The sequence below is a fragment of the Ictidomys tridecemlineatus genome, chromosome 6 (assembly GCF_052094955.1).
Source record: "Ictidomys tridecemlineatus isolate mIctTri1 chromosome 6, mIctTri1.hap1, whole genome shotgun sequence".
NCBI lineage: Eukaryota > Metazoa > Chordata > Mammalia > Rodentia > Sciuridae > Ictidomys > Ictidomys tridecemlineatus.
The window spans coordinates 51,514,002-51,531,217 of NC_135482.1; the positions used below are offsets into that span (position 1 = coordinate 51,514,002).

Here is a 17,216-nt window from a genome sequence, read left to right on the forward strand (position 1 = left end):
GACTTGTTAAGCAACAGGGGCAACAGCTGGTACCCCACCCAGCCAGGGTCCAGCCCCTGCTGCCGCCCTAGCCTGGCACTGCCAACCTCTCCGCTGATTGGTGTGGAAGATGAGATTCAAATCCAAACCTCCTAATAGTGAAGTCCTTGTTCTTTCCACTTCACTTGCCTCTGAGTTTGGACGCCTGCTTTAGGGTGATTTTATTATTCTTGTGTGTTTTTTTCCTGCCTGAATTTGGTTCATTTTTTTTTCTTTTAGAATAAGTTTTATCTCCTGATACTTTCACTTTTATTCTTCTCTCTTAATCCTCACAGTATGGATTGAGTGGTCTTTTTTAAAACAAATCAGTTTTGTCATTCTCACTCAATTCATGGCTTTTTATTACTCTCGGACTAAAGGCCAAGATCCTTCATGCATTTTGTAAGGACTGAGTAGTCTAACTACTACTTCTTTCTCCAGCCTCCTCCTCCTCCTCCTCCCCCTTTTCCTGTCTACTCCCCACATTGAGCCAAGGAGCCATGGTTTAGTCTCCTTTTAACTCTTCATGCACCTTCCCACCACAGAGCCTTTGTACCTGCTATTGCTCCTGTCTGGCAGTCTTTCCATTCTTTTCCTCATCTTGTGAACTGCCATGCAGCCCTCAGCCTGATCGTCATGTCCTTATGACATCATCTCCAGTGTACCCATCAATATAGGCTGGTCTCATGGCACCAAGAACCTCTCCTTGTGATCTCCCATTTATTTTGGTTATTATTTGATTAGCATCTTCTCTACTGGATTGTTAAGACTAGGTTATATCTGATATCTCTTTTTTTAAATTCTTTTTTTAGTTGTTGATAGACCTTTATTTATTTGTATGTGGTACTGAGAATCAAACCCAGTGCCTCACACGTCAGGCAAGTGTGCTACGGCTGAGCTACAGCCCCAGCCCCTGTCTGATATCTCTTGAACTAGTCTTTTAATCTCACTGTCTGCTATAGTGCCTATCATATAAAAAGTGTTAAGTAAATATTTATTAACTAATAAACAATGAGTTCATCTCATTACCTAGCATAGAATTAAATGAAAACAGTGTTTGAAAGAGCACTAACTACACAGCATTTTCTTTTTAAAAAAATTTTTTTAATTGTAGTTGGACACAATACCTTTATTTTATTTATTTATTTTTAATGTGGTGCTGAGAATCAAACCCAGTGCCTCGTACGTGCTAGGCAAGTGCTCTACCGCTGAGCCACAACCCCAGCCCCTACACAGCATTTTCTAGCATTGTTCTAAGATGAACCAAAAGAATTTTATTTGATGACTTCAACTTAAAAAAATAAAATTGAAAAGACTTCATTATTTGTGACTGTGGGTCAGATAGACCTATTAGTTAGAAATGGATGTTATATGTACCTTGCCCATATCTTTATCAGTTTTCTGAAAATAAAGATCTCAAATGTTTACTTAATCTTAGAATTTAATATCCTAACCCTCTGGTTTATAGCATACTTTTTCACATATAAATTTTTCCTCAGCTGTATTGAGATATGTGACTGAAATTATATGTATTTAAGGTGTACAGTGTGATGATTTGTAATGATTTCCACTAGTTAATGAAGACATCTGTCACCTCACATAACTACCAGTTCATAGATATTTTGAAATATGTGATCCAGTATTGTTAACTGCGGTTGCATTGTGTACATTATTGTGTTATAAGGATAACATTCTTTTTCTTCTTAGCACAGAAAGTTTATAACCTTTGACCACATTATCTCCCCTTCGCCCATCCCCTAGCTCCTATAAATCATGATTCTCTCTTTTCCTATGAATTGGATGTGTTACAGTCCACATAGAGGGAAAATCATGCAGTGTTTGCCTGTCTGTGCCTGGCATATCTCACTTAGCATAACATCCTCAGAGTTATCCATGTTGTTGCAATGGAAAGAATTTCCCTCTTTTTATGGCTGAATAAGATCCCATGTTTTCTTTGTCCATTCATGTCCTTATGACATCTTCATGGGTGGATATTTAGGTTGTTTCCATATCTTAGCTAGTATAAGTAATGCCACAGTGAATTTGAGGTACTGATTTTATTTTCTTTGATATGAACCCAGATCATATGGTAGTTTTTTTTTTTTATTTTCTGAGGAATCTCCATACTATTTTCCTAATAGCTATACCCATTTACTGCCGCAGTCTGTCTGGGCACAATTCAGGAGCCACTTGTCAAAAGAAACTAACTTTATTTTTAGAACTACAAGCGCCAAACAAAACAGCTCCTCAGGAAAAAACCCTCAGAGCCCAACTGCCACCACCGGCTTCCACAAGCCTCTCACCCCCACACCAGCCTCTCCACCTCCCACAACCCTCCTGCTCTTGAGGCCGATTGGCTGGGTTGTGTGGGCGGAGCCAAAGAAGTCCCCCAATGAGCAGCTCCGTGGAGGAGCCAATCAGCTAGATGTTGCTGAGGCCGCTGTGAGCCAATCATCAGCTGGCAGTCTGAAGGGCAGGGAAACAGCCCAATGAACATCACCGCAGAGGAGCCAATCAGCTAGATGTTGCTGGGGCCGCTGTGAGCCAATCATCAGCTGGCAGCTGGAAGTTTGCTGGGGCCCCTTTGGCTGTGGCTCTCAACATCTCCCCCTCTCTGTTTAAACAATAAGCATGTGGCTTGGGGACCGTGCCTGCCTTAAGTTGTCCAATACTACATATGGTCCTTACCGGTCTTCAGATGAGCTTACCTCAGGGCGTCAGCCTCCTGTCTTAGGTTGGTACCATTGTAATTGGATCTTACCCGTCATTGACTACCGGTCCAGTATACAGCCACACCTGTGGAGAAGTCTTTGTACCAGCGGGGGGGTGAGGTTCTTTGCCTCACCTCTATTGGCCCCCAAATTTTAGCTGAACGATCATGACAAGCAGAAGGGAGGAAGATACACCAAGCCAATTGATGGCTCTTGTTGGAAAAATTGTACCACCGATGACATCATCAGCAAAAATACCCCAACACTACCACAAGTCGCTGCACCAATAGATAGTTCACAATGCATATAAGTGAATTCACAATGCATACAAGTGACACATAGTCTAGGCAAGTTCTGCAAGCAGTTCAGTGATGGCTATTGCAGAAGCTGTAGATTAGTTTTATCTTTGTCTTCACTGGCACTAGGATGAAGATAGGAATTTTGGCAATAATGGCTAAAGAAAAAATTATGTAACATTCCAGAAGGCACCAAAAGAAAACAATTTTCTTAACAATTTACATTGTCTTCACCGGCACTGGGATGAAGATAGGAATTCTGGCAATAATGGCTAAAGAAAAAATTGTGTAACATTCCAGAAGGCACTAAAAGAAAACAATTTTCTTAACAATTTACATTATCTTGAAGAGAATTATTAAATATAATGAAAAGGAAAGGTGAAAGTAAACAAACAGATCTGTTAACCTCCTTTTTTGTTTACATATTAAAACAATTCTTAACAGTTATTTACCCAATTTAAATTAAACCATTTAAATCACGTGAATAAAAAAAAATATTTGGATCCATTTTTTCATGAGCGCTCATCATATATGATATATGGACATACGTACATTCAAACATATAACACAAAACACAAGTGTGCACACATAATATAATACATACAACACATAACATAATAGTAAAGGCCTTATAACTTTTTACAGGTGAAATCTCCATTGCAATGTTTAAAAACTCTATAGTCAAAAAAAAAATAGAACTGATCAGCAAAACATTAACCTAGGTGTGTATGAGCTCAAAAAATAAAATAGAACTTCATGATATGGGAAAGGGCAATAATAAAATAGATATTGAAAAAAGCATCCTGGTTCTGTCGCAGATGTAAGGATAGTCAAATTGGAGTTTTGGATATCAGCTGTTATGGATTTGAGCCAAATCATCTTCTTTTTGGTCTGTAGAAATCGCTTTAGTTAATCTCTCTGGAATCCAAATCGGCTGCTGTTCTCCCTGTGGAAACACACAAACAGACCCCTGACTCCAGACAATCACTGGGTCAGGATTTTAGTTAATCTCTCGGAATCCAAATCGACTGCTGTTCTTCCTGTGGAAACATACAAACAGGTCCCCGACTCCAGACAATCACTAGGTCAGGACCTTGGTTAATCTCTCTGGAATCCAAATATCCAAATATCTGGATCCCAACTATCAACTGCGGGGGTTGGGAGCCTCCTAGCATATGGAGGTGGTGCTGTTGATTGGACACTTATGCCCTCTGGTGATAGAGTGGTGTTAGTAGCAGTCTCCTGTTGTAACTTTTCCCCGATGGCTTTTTCTGCTTTACACTTTCTTCCTCTGTCTGACTAATTCGAAAGACCTTCTCTTTTACTTGAATCTTTTCCTCTGTCTGACCAACTTGAGAGACCTTCTCTTTTACTTGAATCAATATGTCTTCTCCTTCCTCTCCCTTTGTCTGAACTGAAGGCTTTGGACTAAGCAAACCAGATACCAGCATCCACAATGGCAATGTGCCAACTGGCAGAGTCCCTGGGTTGTTCTTTTCTATTCTTTTTAAATCTTCACCATGATGGTCCCACTGTGATATATTTAACAACTCCTCCTTAAAAAGCCATGGGCTACATTTTTGTATTGTATCAATGTATGCCCTGACTGCTCTTGATTTTACTGAGATGCCTCCTTCCTCTAACAATTTACTTAACAGTCTTTCGGTTTGTTTTTTACTAATTTCTGATCCCATATTTCTACTATAATACAACCCAACAAGATAACACCAAACAAAACCGAGACAGAATGAAATAAAGTTGGAACAATAATTCATTATATCAGCCTTTCTATCCTCCTGAAATGTGTATCCATCCTTTCTCCCTATCTGTTCCTCAGATGCAAATAGTTTTTCCTCAGATGTGAGCGGTTTTTCTTCCGTCTCACTCATCTCCAGGGACAGGCAACTTAAAACAAAAATGAAGCAAAACAAAAGAGGAAACTTAGAATGGCTACCCATCCTCTCGCCCTGCCCTCAGGGGCAAGCGGTTTACTTACCCTCAGTCGCTCCCGTGCGAGCCACCAAATGCCGCAGTCTGGCTGGGCACAATTCAGGAGCCACTTGTCAAAAGAAACTAACTTTATTTATAGAACTACAAACGCCAAACAAAACAGCTCCTCAGGAAAAAACCCTCAGAGCCCAACTGCCACCACGGGCTTCCACAAGCCTCTCACCCCCACACCAGCCTCTCCACCTCCCACAATCCTCCTGCTCTTGAGGCCGATTGGCTGGGTTGTGTGGGCGGAGCCAAAGAAGTCCCCCAATGAGCAGCTCCGTGGAGGAGCCAATCAGCTAGATGTTGCTGGGGCCGCTGTGAGCCAATCATCAGCTGGCAGTCTGAAGGGCAGGGAAACAGCCCAATGAACATCACCGCAGAGGAGCCAATCAGCTAGATGTTGCTGAGGCCGCTGTGAGCCAATCATCAGCTGGCAGTCTGAAGGGCAGGGAAACAGCCCAATGAACATCACTGCAGAGGAGCCAATCAGCTAGATGTTGCTGGGGCCGCTGTGAGCCAATCATCAGCTGGCAGCTGGAAGTTTGCTGGGGCCCCTTTGGCTGTGGCTCTCAACAATTTACATTCCTAAAACCAAAGCTTTTCTTTCCTTCGCATCCTTACTCACATTTATCTTTTATTAATATTTTTGTAGTAGCAGTTCTGACAGGCATGAAGCTGTGATCTGTATTTCCCTGTTGATTTGTGATGTTGATCACTTTTCTATATTCCTGTGGGCCATTTGCAAATCTTCCTTTGAAAAAAAAAATCTGTTCAATCCTTTTCTCACTTTAAAATTAAAACAGAAAAAGTTGAAAAAAATAGTAAACTTTACATAGCAATAGAAATTGGCCAAAATGAAACTTTTAAAAATGAAAGCATCCTTCCTAAACCTGGGACGACATCTAGGTAGACTAATATGTGTGTAATGAGATTTCTTAAAGAAGAGAGAAATAATGGCTTAGGGGCTTTGGGCAGAGCTCAGGGTTCAGTGGTAGAACACTTGCAAGTGCTAGTGCAACATGGGCAATGTACTGAGTTCAATTCCTAGCCTCAAAAAAAGAGAGGAAAGGAAGAAATGCAATCTGAAATTTTTCTAAATTTGATAAAATAGCTATAAACTTAGATTCAAAAATGACAAATACCAAGAACACAAAACACAAATAAAATGATACCAAGGCACACCATAATCAAATTGTTCAATTTTAAATTCAGTTTTACTTTCCTTTACAGTCTTCAAGTTTATATAGGACCTGTATGTAGTACAGAGTTGAATAGAAGTGGTGAGAGCACATTTTTTGTTTTTTTGCCCAATTTTAGGGGAAAAGTACTTAGTATTTCACCATAAAGTCTGATGTTAGCTGTAGGTTTCTTGTAGACTCTCTTTATCTGACTATGGAAGGGGTGTCTACCCCCGCCCCCACGCCTTCCTCCCTCTCTGAACCAGGGATTGAACCCAGGAGCACTTAACCACTAAGTCACATCCTCAGCCCTTTTTATTTTTTAATTTGAGACACAGTCCCCCTAAGTTGCTTAGGGCTTCTCTAAATTGGTGAAGCTGGACTTGAACTTGGGATCCTCCTGCTTCAGGTTCCTGAGTTTCTGGGATTTCAGGCATGCACCACCATGCCTGGCGAAAGTCTCCTTTATTCTCACCTCATTGTTTCCTCATGGTTAGTGGTGAGCATCTTTTTCATATAGGCGTTGGCCACTTGTATGTCTTCTTTGGAGGAATGTCTGTTCAAGCTCTTCATAAGTTATCAGACACATGGTTTGCAAATGTTTTCTCCCCTTCCATCAGCTCCCTTTTCATTTTGGTGATTGGCACCTCTGCAAGCTTTTAGGTTTGTAGTACTACTTGTTTTTGTTTTGCTTTCTTTTTTTTTTCTTTTTCTTTGCTTTGGTGTCATTCAAAAAAATCATTCCAAGACCTTTGTTGAGGAGTTTTTTTGTTCTATGTTCTAGGAGTTTTATAATTTCAGGTCTTCCCTTTATGCCTTTAACGCCATTTTGAGTTAATTTTATATATGATGTAAAGGCCCAATTTCATTCCTTTGCATGTCGATATCCAGTTTTCTGAACATCATTTATTGAAGAGACTGTGCTCTCCCCAGTGTGTATTCTTGGCTTTCCTGCAAAGTTTAGTTGACCCTATCACATGGGTTTATTTTGGGCCTCTCTAGTCTCACTTAATCATAGTTCAACTCTTACTCTTAGAGCCAAGATCTTAGGTGTGTATAACCTAAACAAGGTTTGGTCCATCACGGGGGAGGGATTAAATTTATGCAATTTAAACTGTGCATAAATTCAAGGAAGAGGGAAAAGAAGGATGTCAGTGACAACTGCTGGAGAACCAAGGGAGACAGGGAAAGCAGATTTGAACTGGCTGCATCTCATGGGACCTGGAGGAGACTCTTGACTAGGAAGAGAACATGTCATCAGAACTCAGGATATAGACGAAGGAGGATGGGACAATTATCTGAGTATAAGAGTTCTAATGTGTGGGGGATTGGGGGGGGGGGGCAGGTAAGTCTACTTATCTATAAAAAGGCCAAACTTTCTCCAAAGATTCCAGACCAAACCTAATCTGGGGTTGAAATCACAGGGAGATGGGAAGTTAGATGTTAAAGCAGGACTCCTGGAGGCCTCCACTCTTGGTATGGAGTTGTATGGAAAACCCTATGTGTGTGGAGTTGAAAAGCAGATCTTGCCTTCCAAGTAGTAACCACGTATGTGCTAATGTGGGCTTCTCTAGGCGGGACATTTCATCTCTTGGGTGGCAGTCACAGCAGTGACTAATCTGGGGACGCTTCTCTGAGCATTTTAGCCATCTTCAGATGACTACCAAGAGAGACTACCAAGTGGACCCAGAGTCCCGTAGTCCTAGCAGTGTCCACATGGTCCTGGGGCAGAGGCTATACTGCCCTTCTCACTCCTCCCTGTCGCCCTACCCCACCAGGAATCCGAGGGCGTCTCCTGCCACTACTGGTCGCTGTTTGATGGACATGCGGGGTCCGGGGCCGCCGTGGTGGCATCGCGCCTGCTGCAGCACCATGTCACAGAGCAGCTGCAGGACATTGTGGAGATCCTGAAGAACTCTGCTGTCCTGCCCCCGACCTGCCTGGGAGAGGAGCCTGAGAACACACCCGCCAACAGCCGGACCCTGACCCGCGCCGCCTCCCTGCGCGGAGGGGTGGGCGCCCCGGGCTCCCCCAGCACCCCGCCCACGCGCTTCTTCACCGAGAAGAAGATCCCACACGAGTGCCTGGTCATCGGGGCTCTGGAAAGCGCCTTCAAGGAGATGGTAGGTATCGCGGATAGTCCAGGGCACCAGGGCCCCCGGGGGTCACTTTCTTGGAAGCTGGTCCAAAAGGACCTGGTTGCACCGCCTGTTGCACGTGGACGTGTCCCTTTTATAACTGGGCATCCATTCTCAGCAGAAGTTGGTAGCCAGATAGAGTTCCTGGCCCAAGTGCTTGCAAAAATTAAAAAGAAGAGGAAAGGGAGCGCTAGCAGCACACGAGGTCCTCGGCTTATTAGATGTCTTCTGCCTTATCACTTCCATTTCATCAGACTCATACTGATGCTGGCTGGCACAGTTCTACTTGATTGAAATGTGAGCGGGTTGCCGTCTGTCTGACACATGTGTACCAAGTCCAGGTGTTTGGGGAAACAGTGTTCAGTAAAGTGCTCAAAAGTACGCTTCCTGGTCGACTCTGATCTGAGAACAGCTATTTGACCATGGTTGATCATGTGATTCACACTAGTGAAAAGGGAGCCTTGGCTGGAAAACAAGAGACCACGGGGGCCGGTATCCAAGCATCTTTTGTTTACCTGGCGCATGATTTGTTTGTACATTTGAATTTGAACAGTTCTAATCAGAGAATTCAGCATCCTTCCCAGCCTTGCTCTGGAGAATGTACTGAGGCAGACTGAAGAGCAGCTCTCCAGGGTGACCCTTGCTGTCCTGCTGCCTGTCAGGAATGCACCAAGAAGGCCCCCTCTGTTCTGTTCTGTGTCAACTCCTCTCCTCTTTGAGCCACCTTTTTATTGAGGCAATTATTTTGATTGCAAAGATTTTCTTTCCTGAGCAGCAGCTGCCTGCATATCAATAAAGAAAAATTTAAGGATGTTTATTAAGTATTTGAGTATGGCAAGTGGGCAGTAGTGTCCTTAAAAACCTAGAGATTGAAAAGTGATGACAGACTATTCCATGAGCAAGAGCAGCTAGAAGCTTCTCACCAGGACTGAATGTACACTGTGCCCATTCCAGGATTTTACCATGGCAGGTCATCTACCTAATAAGAGGGGAAAAGTAAATAATAATGAGCATTATCATTCAATTTGTTTAGAAAAAAAACAGTTCATGTATTTGCACCTCAAATTTGCACATGCTTGTAATTTATTTATTTTTTACTATTTTTTATTTTTATTGTATTATTTTTACACAATGGAGCACAACTTTTCATTTCTCTGGTTGTACACAATGCAGAGTCACACCATTTGTGCAGTTATGCCCATACCTAGGGGTAATAATGTCCATCTCATTCCACCATCTTCCCCCACACACACACTCCTCCTCCCCATCCCTCCCTCCCCTCTGCTCATTCCAAAGTTCCTCCATTCTTCCTTGCTGACCCCCCTGGCCCATTATGGATCCACAACCACTTATCAGAGAAAACATTTGGCCTTTGGTTTTGGGGATTGGCTTATATTGCTTAGCATGATATTCTCCAATTCTGTCCATTTACCCATAAATGTCATAATTTCATTCTTCTTTAAAGCTGAGTAATATTCTATTGTGTATATATACCACAGTTTCTTTATCCATTTATCTATTGAAGGGCATCTGGGCTGTTTTCAAGTTTAGCTATTATGAATTGAGCTGTTATAAACATTGAGGTGACTGCATCGCTGTAGCATGCTGCTTTTAAGTCCTTTAGGTATAAACCTAGGAGTGGAATAGCTGAGTCAAATAGTGGTTCCATTTCAAATTTTCTAGGTATCTCCATACTGCTTTCCAAAGTGGTTCTATCATTTTGCAATCCCACCAGCAGTGAATCAGTGTACCTTTTCCCCCCACACCCTTGCCATCTGCTTCTAATTTAAATTCATCTCTTCTTTGGTCTCAGCTTTTCTCTCCTGTCATATTATATTTACCCTTTGATTAGCAGATGGTTTAAAATTCTCTCTGTTTCGGGAATGTCTGGTAGCTTCCAACCCTACAATCCCAATAGATATTGGGTGAGATATCACTTAGGAAAAAAGGGATCAAGGAAGAAAAACTATTATATATATATGGTTTTAACTTTACACTTGCTATGAAACCTTACACTCTAAACACTTAGCTTCTCTCAGAGAAGCTGTGATGTGAATAAGTGCTTCTAAGTATTTGACTGAGGCAGGAATTTGATACTGTGTTTTCCCTGAAATGGAGAAAGGAAGAAAAGAACTCTTAACAATCTCAGTTTACACTGTAGAAGAGAAAAATAAAGGAAACTATGGGATTTTTCATTTTCTTCCGTCATTGCTAGGGCTACAAGGACCTTTGACTAGGAACGGCTGTATTCTCAATTTCATCCACTAGAGGCCAATGTCACATTGACTCAGGCTTCCACAAGGGTCTTGGGCTGCTTCTAAACATGAATGGCTCAGGGTTGCTGCCAGCAATTGTACTTAAGATGTTCATTCAGGAAAAAAAAAAAAGAAAAGAAAAAGAAAAAACCCTAATAATGAGCTTCATGTTTGTCTTTTAATTTTTTTCAGGCTTAGGCAGTTTATTACCTGGAATCTTTCTTAAACTGTTTTTTTGGGGGGGCAGGGGGAGTGGGGTGAGCAGGAATCTTGCTTTTACATAATCTATTCAGCCAATAAATATTTTTGAGAATGAATTATAAGCCTGGCCTGAATGGAAATAGAGCATTGAACAAATTAGGAAAAGATAGGTATCCAATAAATAAAATATGAATAGGAAGAGCCTGAGGAGGGAAGATCCAAGGCAAAGTGGGGGTCTGGTGAAGAGACAAAGGGGAGGTGATGGAGTTGTGGGAGGTAAGGACACAAAACCCGGTGGGGTGGGGGTGGCTAGTAGAGTGCTCTGAGCTGAGGAAACTGCAAAGAACCACATCAAAGAAAGAGCCTAGGGCTGCGGATGTGACTCAGTGGTAGGGCACTAGCCTAGCAGGTCCTGAGACCAAGCACCAGCATCACAAAAGAGAGAGAGAGAGAGAGAACCCAGATGAGGTGAAGCAGCAAACCGATATCTACTGTGGTGAGGAGGTAGATTTTGAGCATAGAAATGATGCAAGGTGAGTTGGAGAGGTGGTCTGGAACCCATCTTGTGTGGGACTCGGTATGGCGTATTATAGGTTGAGTATCCCTTATCTGAATTGCTGGGGACCAGAAGTGTTTCAGATTTGGGATTTTTTTTTTCCAGCTTTTGTTACATTTGCATGTCCATATGAGCTTTTAGGAAGGGGACCCAAGTCTAAACCTGAAATTCACTTAAATTTCATGTGTACCTTAATAAGCCTAGCCTGAAGATAATTGTGTACAATAGTTTTAATAACTGTACACGAAACAAAGTTCTATTTGTAGAATTTACCACCTATGGTGTCAGGTCAGTGCTCAAAAAGTTTCAGATCTTGGAGCATTTCAGATTTTGGCTTTTGGGGTTAGAGATGCTCAACCTGGATGTACTTCCAGCTCTAATCCTCACCTCCTTTCCATATTTGTTCCTACTGAATCTATCCCACCCCAGCTTCCTCTTCACACATTTTCCCCCAGGTTGTTTCTCAGCCTCAACATGCCTACTGTCTACCTGGACTTTGTACCACATGGTTGGCCTTATTAAGTGAGAACTGCCATCTGTTCTTTGGTTCTCATGGTGCTTGATAAATTTGCCATACTTCATGCTCTGTTTGACAGGGACTGAGCTACTTGATGCCTGTAGTCCCAGGGTAATTATTAATACTGTCCTCTTTCATTCTCAGAAGTGTCCGTGTTTAATGATAAGCTTATATTTACCTTCATCCTAAAGAGATACTTTTGTTTTTCTTTACTTTGTCAGGGACTTCAGAAACATCTACTCCGGAGTCAGAAAGCCTGCCAGCTTAATCGTTTAGTTGTTCTAGGTGTGCTTCAGAACGAGCAACACAGAAATTACATCACATCCTCTCAAAATAACAGCCTGGAAGGCCACTGCCAACTCATATTAAAACAAGTTTTTTTTTTTTTCCCTCCTCCTCCTCTCAGTATGAGGTTTTTGACAGTCATTGTCTCAAGGCAAAGCTTTGGGGTTTTTTTGAAATGCCCAAGGTACAGCCAGTTTCCTTACTTGTTGACCTGACCAGGTGGCTCCTCTCCAGCCCTTATAGGGAGAATTAGCTTTAGAATTTCCAAGCCATTCCTGAACACTTTTCCCCACAAAGACAACCACTTTCTGTTTCCAGATGTTCTTTGGATATTGCAGGTTTCTGCTATTCTGATCCATAATAGGAAAATTCATCTTCCACTAAGATTTCCATATCAACATTTCTCTTGCTTTGTCTTCCACTTTTAGTCCCTAAAAGTGCAGTCCCCGAACCCCTGCACCTGAGCCTCTACTTTGCCTCACTGACGTCCATCTCTTCAACATCTACTCCTGAGGAGCAGCATGTCGGGTGCAGTACCCTCAGAGGTGGAGTGTTTCCTTTCCAAGGGTTTTGCCTTACTTATAGTAGTCCAGTAATGTGCAGTGAGAATCCCTGGAACTCTAACACACCACACACACACACACACACACACTCTCTCTCTCTCTCTCTCTCTCTCTCTCTCTCTCTCTCTCTCTCTCTCTCTCTCTCTCTCAACAATTCTTTTCTCAATCACTGGTTTTTATTAAGCTTACCTTTTACAATCAACATTCTTCCAAGCACCACGGAGGTCAGAAATAAAAGGTAAGATCTTTTATTTGGGGGCATTTGTACACTTATACATTATATGAATATAGAGAGGCACCACATCTCATTTATTTTAATGTTCTAAATGACATTAAAGGAGGTAGTGAGTTCATATCACTAGTAATGGACTATCTGTAAAGATACTCAGAAACACTCTCCAGAATGAGTAGTACCTATTTCTAGGAAACAGAAGGGACAATTTGCAAAATACAGTCTAACAAAAGAGAGGAAGCTATGCTTTGAATACAGAAAGTTGGTGGTTTCATCAAACACTATGCTTCTTTGAGGTCATTGCTTTTCATCTTTGATCCTCGGGTTGCCTGGCACTGCGTGGGGCTTGTGGGGAAGGTGGCTTCTGACCTCTGGTTTTTAAGACTTACTGTGCAGCTGTCAGAGGCAGGTTTACCCCTGACTCCCTTGTGTCTCATCCTGGGTCTTCATTCCTAGTAAGAAGGCTGTGTGCCTCGTCCCCTTTGTGTCCACCATGAAAAACAGATCGTGCCTTCCCCAAGGACCAGAACCACAGAAACCGTTCAGCTGACTTCTCTTCCCAACAATACTTAGCAGCAACTTGGGTTAGCAGCTAAGTTTTATCACTTGGTTAAGTTGTTCCTTGGTCCAGGACAAACAATCCAGATGCATAAAATATGTCTTCTAAGTCCTTATTTCAAAACTCCCTACTTCCTCACCCTCCAGGAAAAAAAAAAAAATGCTTGAATACTCAATATTTCAGACTCTCTGAGGAAGCCAGTTCCAGTGCTGGGGTAGTTATAGGAGGCTTGTGGAAGGAATCAGAACCGTGCCAGCATGGTTAGCCTTTTAGCCTATCACTCTAGGATTGGAGTTCTGGACTGGAGTTCTGGACGTAGCCAGGAGGATTTGAAATTCTGTTTCCTTTTCATTATGGGTATCCATTTCCTGCCACTGTGAGGAATATTCTAGGAACTTGATTATTATGAAAAGGGGAAAATGCAAATATTTTAACTTGTAAAATCACCATACATCTTTCTATTATAGGGTAAGTGTTTGGAAATACCAGCTTGGTTTTGTCAAAAACTATATAAATAGTGACATTGGGACAAAAAAGGGAGAGAATGAATACAAAGCTAATTCATAGTTTATAAATCCTAGCACTTTAAAAATTAACATATTAATGGTAAGCTGGGAACTTGGATGTCTGCCTTTATTTAAGCTTCAGTTTTGTTTTGTCTTCATTTTTGTTAGAATGGAAGTTCCTTCAGGAAGGAATAAGCATGTGATTTCATGGCAGCCAGCAGGTGGCAATAGTAAGCAGGACTGGATTTTTTTTTTTTTTTTTTTTCCTTTCCCTTTTTCCCTCATTGCCTGGCTGGCAGATGGCCTTGTTCTCAGAATAAACCAGGATGAGACCCGGATACTAAAACCATGCAGAATCTTATTATTTGTGACTGACACTATTAGCAGTGTGCTCAGAACCATATTTTAACCCAGCTAGTGGGAGCTGACACGTCCTGTTGAAACTACCCAACACCCGCGCTCTCTTGTGCAGATTGCTCTTGCTTTCCTTTTGCAACCTGAAATTAGCAGGAAACAAAGACTGACCCTGGAGTTGCATCATCTGTGAGACTTCCAAACCAAATTACAACCATTCTGGGCAATATGATTTTTTTCCTTGCAATTCTTTCCTGTTGAATCAGCCTCATTTCACACACGTCTCCATTCCTTCTCTGCTCCCACTCCTTGCAACAAAAAGAAGTAAAATTAAATCCCAGTCTTAAAAATCGGATCTATTCTTTGATTTAGAGATAAGTCTGGCTTAAATGTAATATTTAAGCAGACACAGCCCAGAATAACTCAGTCCTGCTAAGCAGAAAATTGCTTTGAGAGGGCTTCAGGACCCTTGATTGAGCAGATAAACCAATTATCTTGTTAATTGAATCTTCTGAGTCATTTACGTGATCCTTTAGAGGCACTTGAAAGGAATGATAGTATGTGTTTTGCTAGTGAATTATTCTAGACTTATGTCTTGGATGTCTCGGAGTTCATTGACGGCTAAAATGGGGAAACATTGCAAATAAGTTATTGCTTTGCACAAAGCAGTAGGCAGCTTTTCTCACAATTTCATTGATTTGTGAAAAAAATTCCCAGAACTTGAAGGTTTTTTTAAAAAACAGTCCTACATTTTTATTTTTTACCTAGAGTGTAAAAAGCTTAAGCTAATTTGAAAGATGAAGGGTTCGAGGGAAAAGGCAGTTAATTCGATGGTAAATATATCTTTATTGACTTCATTTATCATGTTTAATCTGATAGTAAAAGAACCACCCAGATGGTGCTTTAATGTTCCTTTCAGTGCTAAGATTTGGTGAAACATCTTTTAAAGAGGAGTAGGTGGTGTAAGTAGGAAAAAATAAATGTGCTATTTTGGCTTCTAGGGAGGAGGGGAAAGAAGCAATTATTTTTAGAAATCTGTTCTAGTTGTGCTGGGTTTTAGAAGAAGTAGAAGAGTGTGTTTTAATGTCAGTGAATCCTTCAGGGGGATGAAGGCTGCAAGAAACACTTCTTTCAAATGCTTGCCACCGTGACTGCAGAGAGCACACTTGTAATTAATGTGTGCCTGTGTGTGGACTGTGCCCGTATGCATATTCCCACATGGGTGTGGAGGAGGGGACCAAAGAAAGCAAGCTTGAGTTAGAAAGTTTCTTGGATAAAAAATAGTTACACTGGAGTCCACACTTGGTGAGAAAGCACTGCCAGATTTAGCATTCCTTATTGGGAGGCAGCAACGGAGGGAATGTAGTTGAAACATAGGAAAAGATGAAAGAAACAATATAATTAATTAGAAAAGAATCTTGAGCCACACCATTAATGTAATACTAAGGAATTAACTCAGCTTAGGAACTGGGATGTTTTCACTCAAGAAGAAGTGTGACTACGAACACCATAGCACAATATCTTGGTGTTGAACACTCGGTCTTTTTTTTTTTTTCCTCCCCCTAAGGATTCAGTAATTTTAAAATTAGATTTTCTTCTGTTACCAACCATGATAAATAATACCCCTACCTAAAATGCAAAATAAACTTGTTTATCTGAGTCCTGAGGGAATCCTTCACCTCAGAACAGCTCTTTTACATGGACTTTGTGTACCCAAAGGGCTTTCCTCCCTTTTGGATTGCACTGATAATTCGCTAGATGCAGGTCAGGCACCATACACATTGCTTGCAAGCAGCTGGGTGCTCTGAGTTTTTAATAAAAATCATCTTTGAATCGGACTTTAGGTATTCAAACAAATATTGATTCTGGTTGAGAAGGAATAGTTTCGGTAGCTCTAGAGCAATTTCTTCCAATGTATTAAAACCAGTAATTTTGGATTGTAGACTTGGAATTGATTATGTATGGAATATGGATGTACCCTGATATCAACTTTATATGGTTATTTAAATGAAAAAAAAAAAACTTTGTGGATGGGTTTGTTGGTTCTGGCTTTGTATTTTGGAGGTTAAACACAAAATGTCTGATATGTGGATTTTTTTCTCCTCTTTTTTACTTCCTTGAGATAATCCGTCCTATCTGACATTTTTTACATCTTCCTTTTACCCTCCAGCCTCCTACTCTCTTTCTGTAAGAGCTGATAATCATTCATTCCTTCTTATCCGCTGAGGGCATTTCACTGAAGCAAAGGTTCCTGCTTAATTGTTATCTCTATGAGCATTCATGTGGTAAGCTTTTCATATGTGAAATGCAGAATCCATTTCTCATGATAATTCAGAGATAAAGTGGTAGGGCGATAATCTGGAAACCCAAGCATTTTAAAGTATATTCATTTGTTCTTTGAACATTTATTAAAGTACTATTTAGCTGATCCTGTGTAGATATTAAGAATCTAAAGTAAGCAAAAAAAAAAAAAATCACTTTTTTCCATCATGAAGTTTCTAGGCTGTAGGAAGGATCCATATGGACTGCTAAGCTCCCCCAGCCCTGCATGTGCCCTCTAATTTAATCCTTATGACAATCCTTTAAGAAAGTCTATTTATATGGAGTTTCAATGTAAAAAAAAATATATCTAGTGTAGTCCTGGCTTTGTGGTCCTCTGCTGGACCCTTCTGTGACTTAGTGCTGCTGCCCCCTCCAAAATCTGCATCAGAATCTTTCCTTGTATGCCCCCCAAACCTCATGGCTCTCAGCCCTCCCTCTTCTTGCCCACTTCACTCTCAGTATGTCAGTTCCTCCTCCATCCTGTCTTTGAGTCTCTCTGTATTTACTCTTTAACCATGCTGCTCCTAATC

The 17,216-nt window shown here is 41.3% G+C and overlaps 1 protein-coding gene across 1 annotated transcript in view; it reads left to right on the plus strand.

The window, feature by feature from the left end:
- The window catches only part of Ppm1h (protein phosphatase, Mg2+/Mn2+ dependent 1H), a 261,180-nt gene that overhangs the window by 110,031 nt on the left and 133,933 nt on the right, over positions 1 to 17,216 (plus strand). Inside the window, exon 3 of the mRNA XM_005328684.5 lies at positions 7,977 to 8,321. Within this exon, the coding sequence (XP_005328741.1) occupies positions 7,977 to 8,321 (345 nt within the window). The remainder of the gene's footprint in view (positions 1 to 7,976; positions 8,322 to 17,216) is intronic.